Source organism: Electrona antarctica, assembly GCF_951216825.1.
Source record: "Electrona antarctica genome assembly, chromosome: 3".
Lineage (NCBI taxonomy): Eukaryota > Metazoa > Chordata > Actinopteri > Myctophiformes > Myctophidae > Electrona > Electrona antarctica.
Genome location: NC_136808.1, coordinates 4,110,036 through 4,125,343, shown reverse-complemented (window position 1 = coordinate 4,125,343; position 15,308 = coordinate 4,110,036). Strand labels below are relative to the sequence as shown.

Below are 15,308 nucleotides of genomic sequence, written 5' to 3'. Positions count from 1 at the left end.
TTACAGTACTAGGTCTAACGCCATGCGGCCGATACATCGGTGCACCCCTATATATATATATATATATATATATATATATATATATATATATATATATATATATATAGAGAGAGAGAGAGAGAGAGACGCTGGTTACTTGTTCACACATGTCATGCCATCTCTGCATGTTATTTACATTTAGGCTTTTTGCTTGTCCACAGTCAATGATGTTTACTTACTAAAGGAAGTAAACACAAACTAAGTTTCCCTTACACTCTTTATTTGACCATTTTCCCTGCCATTTGTTGCACCTTGCAATGTGCTGGCTGGATAAGGGCATCTGCTAAATGCCTGACAATTGTATATTGCACATTAGTAAAGAGATAGTGTGTGTGTACAAAATGCAAATCCATTTGGATCCTTCTCAAGGAACCCTGAGGAGGATCCCCCACTTTCAGCACCACCGATAACCTAGAAATTGTATGACCAGGAAACACTATACCCATCTGGTTCCTTCCTGAAGGAGCAGACTTCATACTCACATCTTGAAAATAAATACGTCAACAACAAAAAACGGTGGACTTCAAACTCATTTTGAAAGTAAATAAATAAAAGAGAAGACATTAACTTAAAAATGAATCAATACAAACAGGAAGACTACAGTTGTGGCTCAATGTTAGCCACAACCTAAGAAGCACATCTAACGTGTATTTTTCATAAGACTTTTCATCGCAAGAATTTTCAATTACTGCTTTATATTGTTCTTCCAATAAAGCTCAGAGGCAACCGTGGGCGATTAGCACCATTAATCCCTCCCTTCACACAGAGGGAACCCTGAAAACCTCCCTGTGCTTCTCCTAACAACAGCGCAGAGCAGAGGATTACCCAATCCAGTGCTTTACCCTTTCAGCTATTTGTGTAGTCCAACAATGGCATTACAGTAAAACCACCAGACTGAAATGTTACCAACCTGCTTAGAATGGACTCATGTCACTTTCTGTTGAGACTAGTGCAACATTATCGCCACAAGCCTCATATTGTGGTTAACTGGAGCTGGTATGGGACAATAGTCAAGAGAGTGATGTCTTCACCTTGCACTAGGACTGGCTGAATTCCGTTTGCTTTTTTATAAATCTCTCTTACCTATCTTTAGTGTTCAAATGTAGTGTTCATACCTCAGTATCCACACTATATATAGCATAAATATATACCCAATGCCTATCAATCTATCCATTATTGCAAACAAGCATCCAAAAGAACAGATTGGGATATGATGTACCTTGATGAGCTCCTCTTCGTCTCTGTGTTTAAGGGCTTTGTACAGGAACATACCAGGACTCCTTCAAGCATCTCCTGAACACGACCACAGTGACCGCAGCCTGTCGGGACGACTGGATCATCCACTACTGACTGAGCCTCTCTACTTCACTTTCTAACTCTCTCTCTCTCTCTCTCTCTCTCACTCACGCCGGCGCTTCTTAATCTCACTGTAGCTCTCTCGGACTCTTCCTACAAATTTCCCCACAGGTCTCAAAGTCTATGCGAAGGGTTGGTACACAGAGACCCATCGCTCTGTTAAAAGCTGAGCGATCAGTTATGAGGCTGCAGCCTCCTCCAACTCTGTCTGTGCACGGTTAATCTGTAAGAAGCCACTGATGGGGGCTTGATGAATGTGTCTGGGACAACCTAGATATTATACTTAAGGCCAGGGAGAAAGAGAGAGGGAGGCGGAGGTGTGGGAGAGGATTAGGGGATGGGCAGAGAGGCCTCAATGATATATACCTTAGTTGCCGACTAAAGACACACCACCAACTGTGATTCACATTCACACACACACAAACACTTACCCAACCTGAACACCAAGGCAGGTGGGCCCCACTGTAGCACTTATTTCACACACAGAGCTTAAATTTCATCCACCAGCTGTTTAAAAACCAGGAAGAGACTCCTGCCGCGCGCGGCATCTTGCCCCCCCCCCCCCCCTTGTCGCGTATATCTGCTGCCTTGTACCCTGTTTGTGTGAATCATACCGATGATTTGATTTGCTGATCACCCCATAGCGATGATTTGATTGGCTGAGCAAAGTACAAATTGAGGATAAAGGTGAGTAGGGTGACGTCAATTGTGATTGGCCGGAATGTGATGATATATGATGATGTTGTATGATGATAAGAGCACCCCTCACTTCACAGTGAGGGGTGCTCTTATCATCATACAACATCACCATATCAAGTGTGATTTTATTTTTAATTGCCCAGCCCTACAACCAAATCAAACATTTAAAAAAATAGTGTCAGTGGTGTATACCACTGACACTGGTATACAAAACGAACAGCACATACTGGTGTGTCCCCTCACACAAAATATCAGTGCGAAATATGGACATGAGGGTATTGATTTGAGCTCACTCTTTGTGGGCACTAACAGAGAGACATTGCGTATGCTACATGCCTGCCTGTCACTAGTGGAGCAATAGAAAGCTCCTGTTGTAAAGGGATTCTTTATTGTGTATTGTATATTTTAATGTATTGTACCTTTTAAAGTTTTTGATTCATGGGATTTTTATTATTGTTTGGACCCAATGTTTTATACATTTGTCAATAAAGTAACTAACTAACTATACACATATACAGATTAGAAGAACGTGTGAGCTTTTTAAGCTTTTATATAATGATGGATGAGGTCAATATGACCATTTTTCCACAGTCTATTTTTTTTTAGAGGAGTACACACCCTCAGTGCTTCTTGTCTGGTGGAATCACAAGCATTGTCTAGAGAGGCCACTACCATGTACGGACGGCTGCCACGGCCCAGCCGGAATGTGGCGCTACCGTACTGGTGGAATCCAACATGTTAATGGAGTACATGAGGTGTGTAACCAAGCTGTCAATCTGGGCAGGTCTGACGTAGAGCCACCACTGCTCGGCTGGTGGTCTCTTCAGAACACCAGCCACATATTTATGCTATTCCATCAACTAGCTTAAAGAGGGGTTTCTTTAAATAAATGAATTGGGGTGCATACTTAGTTTAGACTAGTCATTGGTTAGACATGCGTTAAGGTTAGGTTTAGGTGTGCTGCCCCGTGGGAGGTTTAGGGTGAGGGTTTGAGATAGGTTGTAGAACCAATGACTAGTCTAAACCAAAAACTGTCTAAACAAAGTACTGCACCCAATTCATTAAATAAGGGATCTTCTCATCGCTGGTAAAGCAACGTAACCAATTAGTGACAGGTCTAATTCACTACATGGTAGGGTTACAAAATAAGTATACAAATAATATAAATCATAATACTAGACAGAACAAATGTTCCTTTTATCTTTTTTATGCCTTATTCATTTAATTTGTTAGTGACATCTGAGAGAGCCAGGACATGCAGATGAAGAAGAGGGAGGACGGTCCAGCTGGCTGGGAATCAAACCAGGGACTCGCTGATCAGGGTGTTTTGCCCCCATGTGGTACAGTATGAGCACTAACTGCTTGTGGGGACGGTTGCCCAAAACTTCACAATTATGAATAAACTTCACAATTATGAATATGATTACATATATATCTGTATCTGTAATCATATTCCTACAGTACAGACTAAGCCTAACCGCTACTCAAAGTATGAGCTTAACCACTTTCAACCTGGCGTCCCTATTTTAGGCCTATAAGACAGGGGTTTTCAACAGGTGGTCCGTGGACCACTGGTGGTCCATGAAGCCATTGCATGTGATCCCTAACCATGCATTTAGTAATGTAGGAAACTGAATATTTTCTTCTACGGAACAGTGCACTAAATGACCAGTTGACCTATGATGATGTGTTAATGTTAGGCATGTAGTGATATATTGTATATCGATATATATATATCGATATTAATCCTGACCATTATCGTCGTGAATCCCGACGATATTAATCGATGGTCGTTGATGCTCATTAATACATCTAGGAAGGCAATTATGTTTCTGCACTGTCAAATAGGTCTACATCTATCCTAAGATGCCATCAAAGAAGCTTTTAATTTTGCGTGAAAAATCGTATTGTGAACCTCATATCGTGATACGAATCGTATCGTGAGTTGAGTGTATCGTTACATGCCTAGTTAATGTCAGAAATATATGGGTAACCGTGGAATGGGAATAGATCAGTGGTCCACAAATAGTCCATATCCCCACCAGCACCCAACGCAACAGTGGTCCCCAGATTGATTCTTCTTGATTCTTAGTCAGGGTGTTGTTACTGGTTCACAATCACTTGAAAACCCCTTCTGCTATAGGTTATCATTATAAACAATTAGAGTTTGCTTGTAGACAACTGTGTAGACAACTGTGTTTAAGTTGGTTAACTGTGAAATAGTGAATGTGTAAATGCAATTACCATATCTGTCAAAACACTGGCTATGGGACCGTCTTCTTTTCCTTCCAGCTTTCCCTTCAGGGGAATCATCTGCCTCCATCTTACCCTGTCCTCTGCTTCTTCTCTCACACCACTCACCAACTAACTTCATGTCCTCTTTCACTACATCCATACATCTTCTCTTTGGTCTTCCTCTAGGCCTCCTGCCTGGCAGTTCCAACCTCGACATCCTTCTTTACCGATATACTCACTATCCCTCCTCTGTACGTGTCCTGTGAGTGCAACATTCAAGGCTGTTCTATCTGCACCTGCACAATTTGATTACAGTATTTATCAGTATTCTGTTACACCCCATAAAACAGATAAGTTACTGTACAATGGCTTTGCATTGATGACACCAGGTATGCTGCATTTGCATTGCCAACTTTGAAACTTTTGACTTTGTTTTATTGCTAGCTAGATTCCAGCAAGGGGACTCTGGTCTCTCTCTGTATCTGAGAACAGACCTTGAGCAATGGAAGAGCTGCAGATTAAAAACAGATGTTTTTTTTAATGAACTAATTAACGTACTAGGAGACAGTGCACCATTCAAGGCTGTAGCCTGCACACAAAGATTACACATTAAGCATTTATATTTGCACCTGTACAATCTGATTGCGCACACAGTACTATCAGTGTGCAGTTAAACCACACACATTTTTCAATTCTTAACCCATTTTGGGCGGGAACCCCTTTTGGTGTTAGCATTATGTTATGCTTTAGCTATTGAAAAATAGCAGATCTACAAGCTTGTAGGTCTGCTATTTTAAAACATGGTGGACCCTATTGGAAACAAGTGTAATGCTTAATTGGGCCGTCCACTCACAGTTAACAGCCTTTGTATTGAGTTTGTGCTTGAAATGTACTGTAATTCTGCAAACTGTTTTAATAAAATGTCCAATCAATCAATCAATGGCTCCAAAACATCTGACACAGACATAGGCTGTCCCTCTGATGTACTCGTTCCTGATTGGATCCTATCCGTCCTCGTTACTCCCAGAGAGAACCTCAACATTTTAGTCTCTGCTACCTACAGCTCTAACCTCATCTGTCAGCATGTCCATCACCATGGCGAATAAGAAGGGGCTCAATGCTGATCCTTGATGCAGACCCACTTCCACCTTGTTGAACTCCTCTGTCACACCCATAGCACACCTCCACCACTGTCTTACAACTTCACCCATAGCACACCTCCACCACTGTCTTACAACTTCACCCATAGCACACCTCCACCACTGTCTTACAACTTCACCCATAGCACACCTCCACCACTGTCTTACAACTTCACCCATAGCACACCTCACCACTGTCTTACAACTTCACCCATAGCACACCTCACCACTGTCTTACAACTTCACCCATAGCACACCTCCACCACTGTCTTACAACTCCCATACATGTCCTGCACCACTAACATACTTCTCTGTCACTCCAGACTTCCTCATACACTACACCACAGTTCCTCTCTCGGCACCCAATCATATGCTTTCTCCAGATCTACAAAAGACACAATGTAGCTCCCTCTGGCCTTCTCTGAACTTCTCTGTCAACATGAAATGAAATTAAATGAAATTATTACTATATTTACCCAGGGTATCTGGGCTAAGCTCAAGAACTTGTTTCCAGCCAGGCCCTGCTCATAGAACATTTCATCGTAGTGGTTCAATGCCTTGTTCAAGGGCACTTCAGCGGTGGTAATTTTAACGTGTCGGACCGCTGATTCGAACTGGCGACCTTCCGGTATCAAGACTCCGCAATCCGTTCGGCCACCGCTGCCACTAATCATCCTCATGAACTTCTCTGTCAACATCCTCAAAGCAAATATTGCATCTGTAGTAGTTCCTTGGCATGAAATATTGTGTACTGTATGCCTCTATAAATCAAAGCTGACTTGTTATACAGTACAATCCATACTAAATCATATAATCCAAAAATATGTTGTTACATATGCTTTATACAAGATGGAAGCATGCGGAATGTCACCTCTCTCTTTCACTCGAATTCACATCCAGCCTAATGCAACATTTTAACTGTTTTTTTTAACACACTTATTAAAGTGAGTCTAGGTCCTGCCAAACTGTAACCATGGTATCTAGAATGTGAGGCAACAAAAACAAAAGACTCCCCCCCCAGCCCCCGCCTACCTTCTGGTTCCTCTCTGTGCGCTACTGTGCTTACAGGCTGAGTTTTAGGATCAAGCTTTTCCATCTCCATTGGATTAACAATGGAGATGGATCTCTTACTACTTTGATTACTACAGACACATTGTGTGAAATTTGTACCAAGTGGACCAGGGTCCTATTTCACAAAACTTTGATTAGGGATTAAGCCAGGACTTGACATATTTCCTGACTTAATATAACCTGGATCAGCGATTAACCGGTTTCATACGAACTGGTTAATCTTGCCAGATTAATTTAGCCAGTTAACCTGGATATGTTGAGGCTTGATTCCGTTTCATGAAAGCAATGCCACATTAGTTACCATGGAAACTAATGGTGTGGTTTTAGCCTGCTCCGGACCAGGCTAACAACCAGGTTTAACCTAATCCTGATGTCTTTACTGTTCATTAAGCAGTAAATATGATAACAAACCAATGTTTTTTTCCCCACACTTGCCTTATTTATATTATTGAGCACTAACTATAGAAGCTGGCCTAAACTGTCTGTGTGACTGTGTGTCTGTGTGTGTCACGCTGTAACACCACCGGCCCGCCACCAGAGGGCGCAGCTGTATCACACACAAAACACACACACACACACACACACACAAAACTTAATTTAAAAAGAACTTTAAAAAAAACTTAAAGAAAACGTTAAAAAAAAACAAAAAAAACACACACACGCACGCACACATACACACACACACTAAAAAAATAACTTAAAAAACACTTAAAAAATAATAATAAAAAAAGAAAAAAAAAACAACCTTAAAAGTACGTAATTTATTCTAATTGTTGTTATTGCAATTTACGAGCTGTGTTCGCTTCCCGCGCGTCTTACTTGTATATAAATTAAAATATCATACACCAGGAGCTGCCAGCCAGCAAAATGGTGCTGTGTGGGACAGTGGGAACATGGGCACCAGTCATGAGGACATCCCTTACTAACATATGTGGATGTACTCAAGAAAGATGCAGGAGCGCAAAGCACCAACGAGCTGGCCGGATGTATGGAGAACTGGAATGACTGGAAGCGACGTTGGAAGGCTCGTCTGAGGACAGAGGACGACCTAGAGAGTCCATTAAAGGACTAAATAAGCCCTATATACAAAACCAAATAACAAAAATATATAGGATGCACAACCTCATCATGACAGCTTGTGAGCATGACAACTTGTGAGCTTGTAGATGGCAAATGTTCCCCCAGAATAGGTTTTGTTGGGATGCAAGTAGTTAAGTTTTTTTTGTAAAAGTTAAAACATTACTCATTGTTATACAACATATTACCATTGTAACATTTCACACACCAATGGCCAAGAAGTGCATCGTGGATCGAACCCATGACGGTTTACCAACAACCCACTTGTCCAAAGGTAGCTCTCTCAGGAGGAAATTATGGCCAAATATCACAACGCCACAATATCATTCTGCTTACAATATAAATAATTCTGCTATATTATATTTATTATGATGATTTCATTATGAAGTTTAAGTTAAGAGTAGTGGTTAAATATAGACTATTTTTGTGGTAGTTAATCATTCAGTCTGTCCACTGTTGAGAGTATACTCTATTTTATTATAGCAGCAGTATTTATTTTAGAAGCTTAAGTCCTCGTATCAGTAAGTCTGTGTGATAGATTCTAAGTAACTATACTGAGATAGAAGTGGGCGGTAATGCAACTATTAACACTCCCATCGCCCAGGACGAAGTTCTTTGTCCTTTCTATTAGTAACGCCCGACGCCCAGGACGAAGTTGTGTCCAAAAGACGAAGTTTATTGATATGAGAACGGATCGCATGGCTCCACAGCCTGGGAGCGCCTGTTGGGCAATCCTCGGTGACGCGCAAGAGTGAGAAGTCATCGAAAAACTCCCTCCCCTGTTTAGCTGATGAAAACAAAAATCTTAAAACGTTCATAACTCGCGATCTAAATCATCCCGTCTAATTATGAAAAAAGATACCGTGTCAGACGGCGCTCCGCGGTCCAGTCGCGATAGATTTATTCTTGTCTCCCGTTGTTGTCGATGGACTCTAGAGTGGTGTGTCTATTGTTAGCTGCTACACACACATCAACAACTTCCGGTCCGTCGGGAAAAGGGGTCCGTGTTAATAAATCGAATGGGCGCTATAATGTAATGGATTAAATAAGCCCGGGCAATTCAAGTGTTAAGGATGCCAACTGCCATAATACCCCACGTCTAGTGAGGAAAACCCAGGCTGTGCATTAAATTTAGCCAGGCTATGATCCTGGCTCGCTAAATTCACCCATTCTCAGCCTCGCTTGGCTTTATTGGAACAGAATAAACCAGGCTGTACAGACCAGGATTTAACAACCCTGGTTTTGTCTTAAATCCTGGATTAGTTCATCCAAGTTTCTTGAAATAGGCCCCTGGTTGGATTACTGGTACGCTGAGAGAACAAAACAATCACAGCTTCCACCACAGAATGGCCGTGGTAACCTTGTGTATTCGACGCATTGTGAGCTAGATCGGCAAGTTTTAATACAGGGCTTAAAAACAGGCCAATTAATTTAATCAATTATAGATTATGTGACAATACGTTGATATAAGAAATAAAACAAAAAAAAACAAGAAAAAAGGGTTTTGATATATTATGGCCAGCCCTAGCTACTAGCCAGGTGGCCTGCACTCAAAGTAGTGTGAGGACCTTGACAAGAGCGTTCACCGTTCAGCTGCCATGTTAAGTGGTCAGAATAGATGGGTGAGTGCATGGAAGACTAGGGGTGCGACCTGCACTGAATAAATCCCTGTCAAATTCCAAGAGAGAACACACTGCCGGTCATCCTGTGCCCAGATCTCTGCTTGGGGAATGGTCAGCAAAAACACAATGTCCTGATGTGCATCAGTCAGGTATAAAAAGATAGTCATGTAATACTTTGTGGAAGGTAAATGTATCCATCTCCGGTCAAACAAGAAAGATTCGTAAAACTGTAAATTCTCTGGCAAAAAAAATGTATATGCATATACAGTACAGAAAATGTATACTTTGTGTGTAATAATTCTGGTATAGCTTAAAATAAAACATGCCAAGACAGTCCAGTCCATCCACTCAACTGATATAAGTCTTTATCCTGGTTTAAAGCTGAATAACATGAAAGCTGGTCTGGCATTTAAGCTTATCCTTGTGTATGAAACTATGAATGTGTGTACCAGTGGGAATTCAGTAATTCACTTCATGATGTCACGGGACCTGTGTGTGTAATGAGTCTGTGGATCCGATCTGCCAACTTGTGCCCTGTGGATGCACCATGACTGTGAGCACTATGCTGCTGATGTAGAGCACATCATGTGCACATGACATGACACCTCCTTCCAACATCTGCTACTCATAGTTATGTGAGCCTAAATAAACCTAGGGAGAGATAGGCAGAAGCAGCAGGGCTCTCTCCATAATGTAGCTTCTAGACTAGGGTGACCCCATTTTCAAAACCCCAATAACAGCTGCGGTGAGTGAGCCGCATTGTGGGATTGTAGATGGGCTCCTAGGCTGGGTTCAAGGTTGTACTTTATCGTTACATCTTGTGTACAGGTACATAAGAGTAAAACTATTTTTGTTTTGGCTTCCTTCCTCTGGCTATGCTTGCTACTTTTGACAATTTATTTGAGTTTTGTTTTGATCCCAGAAAGAAATATATAGAAAAAGTGCCCCTTGGAGCCACCAGGATAGGAGTGGCAATTCTTCCTGAGCCTATCGGGAATATGCGTACAGTTTCACCGCAATCGTACGCTGCGTTGGCCCGTTGGCCGTTCATGATTTGCAGCAATTTGTACAAAATGGGCCACTCCTGAAAACGTTGGAAGCCAATCAGGATGGAATATGATAAATCAAACAGACCCGTCTTGATCACATGACTATAGAGATCATGTGTACCTTTTAGCGTGAAATTTTGATCAAATCTGAAGGCGTAAAAAAATTTTTTTTTTGCATAAGTCTGCCTCCTGGTGGCACTATAAAGAACAGATGTGGAAAAATGGGCAAAGGTTTGCCTTCTGGACTTTGTGCATACAAGGTTTTACACAGATCGGTGCAGTTATAGGTAAAAACACGAATAGGCCAGTTATAGCGCCACCATGAGGCTGATTTGAAAACAATGTGTTCATGATTTGTGGCATTATGTTCAAAACAGCACTCCTGCGAACTTTGGAAGCCAATCTTAGCCAATCAGGATGGAGTATGACAAATCTGAAAGTTCCGTTTTGTTTAATGGCTATAGAGACTGTGTACTGTCAAAAAATGTGTTTGCAAACATCTGCATCCTGGTGGCGCTATCAGGCCGACAGGCCCATGTGAAGAATGTAGAGGTTCAACTCTGGCATCCAGGCAGGGAGTGCGTGTGCAGCAAGCCTGCAGAATGGCTGGGCAACGTTGAAGCCGCCGTCCCTACTGGTCAAAAGTGGTACTGCAGGTCCATGTTACATTTATGAATGAATCGTGATGTAGAAGTACCACAAGAACAGTGTGAGGGGTACTCTCTCTCTCTCTCTCTCTCTCTCTCTCTCTCTCTCTCTCTGCAGGTAAAGTTTGACCAGTAGCAATATAGCAGTGTTGCCAACAGTCTACTTTACCCGGCATTCCCTAAGCGAACAGACCAACTAGATCGATTTAGTTTGATTAAACACGTGACTTAACCCTTTATTTAATTGTACTATTGTATTACAAATAGCTCAAATATCTACAAACTTTCAGATTTGCTATTATCACCGTTTTATTTTAGTTTAAGTAATCAATAATAATATAATCAACAGTAATTAATTGTAACCGAGTCAAAAGTTTGTCAATTGTGGTATTGATTTGACGTAATTTTGCCCAGCCCTAAGTGAAACCCATTACATGAACAATGACCATAAGTGAAATTATGAAATCCAGTCAATATGGATGACAGCCAAGATGGTTGGTTTTGTGCCGTGCCAAAGATGCTTAGCCAGTCCACCGTTCCCTCATAGCAGCCGTATGACGTTGAGCCCCATGCTGACCCGGAGGAGTGGGGGTGCTGTCAGTGGGGTGACAACTATCAGGGAACAGTCCATTCATGAAGTAAACGCTGAGACTCAACTCACACACTCGGTCCAGGGTTATTGGAAGGCTATATTGGTCATCTTAAATTAGCTGTGTGTGTGTGTGTGTGTGTGTGTGTGTGTGTGTGTGTGTGTGTGTGTGTGTGTGTGTGTAGATCGGTGTGTAGATAAGAATGTGCAGGGAGGCAGAACACAAACAGTGAACTGAAATACAAGAGTGACATGCAAGTCCACATGCATGCATGCACATACATAAACATGCACACAGCGTGCACGCGCATGAGCACACACACACACACACACACACACACACAGTCCATGTGCATAGTACATACACGCACAACATACACAGTTACACAATGCAGACAATTCCCACTGTCCAACACAGATGCAAAGCTGAATGCTCAATATGAACAAAACTATAATACGGCACCATCTGTTGTTCCATAAGAAACAGGCACTTATAATAATAACGTTTGGGCTGATGATACAATGACACATTCCATCAAGTTGATTTGTGATTCTGAGTGACTAAATTAGCAGTGTCAGCCTGTCAGGCTGACACTGGCTGTTTTCATGAACAATTTGTTCATTACTTCTTTTTGTCCTTTTTAAATAGTGAAAATAGCCGCTCTACAACCTCACAACACATCAGATCAGATCCATTGGCTAATGGCTAGAAAACAAACGAGTCGACTACATGAGCAAGATTAAGTGGCTTATTGGTTCTAAATGTCGGTGCCTCTGTTTCAATATATTTTCGGTTAATTAACCAGCCTTAGTACAGTAGGTAGGGCATGTGTTATATAGGCTAATTCGTGATATTCCAACTCCCCACTGTTCCCTCACTGTGTCCTTTTCGCCTGGGTCAACAGGAGCAACATCCCTGAACTCCACACAGCCAGGGGTAAGCTGGGGCATGTGACTGGCAAAGGCAAGCACTGTGGGAAGGTTTGCACTGAGCCAGGCCAAAGACAGAGGCCCCTGCATGTTGTAGCGCTACAGAGGACAAAGGCACACACCGTGTACAACCAGGTTACAATCCGCAGGTCATCAATGTGTCTGTACAAGAACAAATGTGACCATGATGAAGTCCATATCCGTGGCAAATCTTTAATTAAAAAATAATTATGTTTTGGTTTTCAATACAATGCTCTCTTGTTGATGTAAAGTGCAATGAAAAAATGCACCAATGAAAGCATCAACTGTACTGACAAACCCAATTATTGAAATTCCAATGCAGAATAGGCTTGGAACTGTACAGCCAAAATACTGTGTAAACAAGTATATACTCACTGTATAGTGGCTGTTTTTGCCAGTCTCCAGATTTTTTTGAGAATAGGTAGGACACTGATATATTTAATGCAGAAATACTATACCTTTAAAATGTGTAGCACATTGGTATAGAGTAGACAAATATGTCACATTAGGAGGCCACTGGAAGGTCCACTAGAGACGGTTTACATGTCATTTGACGAAAATGTCCCATCACAGGCCGGCATGTGATGTCAGACCTCTGTTCCAAACCAATTCATGATATTTGTATGAACATAACAGCCACAATTGTACAGGATCTAATAAAGCAGAAACGATGCACGATTGCACGTACACTGTAATCTAGGAAACCGCTAAGGCTGTCACAGAAAGAAGACATGCATGGCAACCAACCAAGCAATGCCTTTCTTTCACAGCCTATTCCGACTGAGACTCTCTGTCTGGCAATGTGTAGTTCCGACAAACATCTTGCACAAAACCACACAGTAATCAACATGACTGGGAGCACTGAGGTCTACTGCGTCTCGGAAAGCAGGAAACAACTCAAACACACTGGGAGGAAAATAGCTATTTCAGTAACACTTTTCCTGACACCACACAATAATGTCATGCAAGGGTTCATTTAACTCTGGGTGTGAAAATATAGGCCAAATTGGGTCCATGTTCTCAAAGTTACATTAACACTCAGTATTTACTGTGGAAAAATACAGAGTATTATTTTTTTAAAACGTACTCACACACTTATATAATCAAATAAGTGGACGAGCACTTAGCCTCTCTCTATGGCAATGACAGCCTGGCTGTCTGGTCTCGAGCGACGTGACCGACGTCACAGGCACTTCCCTACTAGTTCCATTTTCAATTAAAACGTGGGGCTCAGTCAGAAGACAAAACAACTTTGCAGAACTTGAAAATAACATATGTTTGTGGAAGCCAACGGCTCCAAATTAGACGAATCAAACCAAGCCCGAAACGTGTTACAGAAACGTGAGGTGTCAGTCAGCCAGTCGGCAGTCATTCAGTCCATTATGTGAACGTGTGTGGGTGACGGAGGAATTATTTACCTTATGGCTAACGTGTTAGCCAGCTGTGCTAACGTGTTAGCCAGCTGTGCTAAACCGTGCCACTGCAAAGTGAACCTCCAGTTATTACTAGTCTATAGACTGCCACACTACTGGCTAACGTAGCCAGTTAGCTAGCGTTAAGTTAGCTTTAGCAAGCTAACTTTAAAGCTAGCCTTGTGCCAACGTCCCGCAGTGGGAACCTTTTCTATTGAAGGACAGCGTTTCTTTTTTTTGTTTAGTTTTTACCTGTCATGTAACGTTTACATTATGTCCATGTTGACACTGTCATCCTGACCAAAGGCTCTATATAACACAACATGTACATATGTATATATTATGTATGCTATATAATTAAGCCCACAGTCACAGACATACATACAGCACACTGGATCACGGGTGAGAGTGTCACAGACAGCTAGGCAGCATGCATGCATGCATGAATGGACCTGCCACTCAAAATGATCACCAGCAAGGAAGGGACTTCCAGTCCGGGCCACGGACCCCCATAACTCAGACTTCGTAAGGGGGTTCTGTTGGTTCCTCGGCTCCTAACTGTCCCATCATAGGGGCTACAGTGGGGGACCCCCCCATGGAAGCCACCTTGAGGACCCCGTAGGGGTCCCCGGACCCCACGTTGAGAACCGCATTGAGAGATAACGCATATATATTCTCATGCCAGAGCGAGGAGTTGAAGTTGAAGAACATAGAACGTGTCATAATAATATGTACCATTCTCTTCACCGTTGAGCTTCAGGAGGGAGAGGTGCGTCGTGGCGTATATCCATCTATCGTGTCGGTGTGCGGTGGTGTTGTGATGGGTTAGCCGGGGAAGTGCAGCGGCGGCGGCGGGGACGTGCTGGTCGGAGGACTCGGGGCAGGGACGTGGATGTAGTGGATGCAGTGCTGCTGGTATACGGTGATGCGCCTCGGCCGCAGCGGCTGCTAGGACGTGGTTCTGGTTCTGGTTGTGGGTGGAGGTGGAGGTGTAGCAGAGATGTGGATGATGGTGGTGGTGTGCAGCTAGTAGTAGAAGGGCTCCACAGACAGAAGAACGTTGCTGCTTTTTCATAATTGTGCGACCGGACTGAACTGCCGGCGGACTGACGCTGCACGCGCTGCGTGACGACGAGGCCCCGCTGAGTCAGCCCCCCATGCACGCGCTACTGTCACGTGACGTGGATGCAGGGACTCGGGAGGGGGTAGACCTTATATATATACTCTATGGGGTAGACAGAGAGAGCACATTTTCTTTTATTCTTTTTATGATTTATCTTCCCCCCTGAGCTTTTTTCACATTATTTTATTTAACTACATTGCAAAAGTAGCATTAGGCCACGTTTCATGTAAAATGACTTAATTTCTGTGCAACAACTAAACATGCTTTCTTGTTTAGAACCTAGCTCGAGTTAACATGTA

General features: G+C 42.5%; 1 protein-coding gene across 3 annotated transcripts in view; it reads right to left on the bottom strand.

Moving 5' to 3' along the window:
* The window catches only part of trpm7 (transient receptor potential cation channel, subfamily M, member 7), a 102,086-nt gene extending 87,034 nt beyond the window's left edge, over nt 1-15,052 (bottom strand). For all 3 annotated transcript variants that reach the window (XM_079496649.1, XM_079496650.1, XM_079496651.1), the window contains exon 1: nt 14,622-15,052. In XM_079496649.1, the coding sequence (XP_079352775.1) occupies nt 14,622-14,624 (3 nt within the window). In that variant the 5' untranslated portion in view covers nt 14,625-15,052. The remainder of the gene's footprint in view (nt 1-14,621) is intronic.
* Nucleotides 15,053-15,308: the final 256 nt, after the last annotated feature.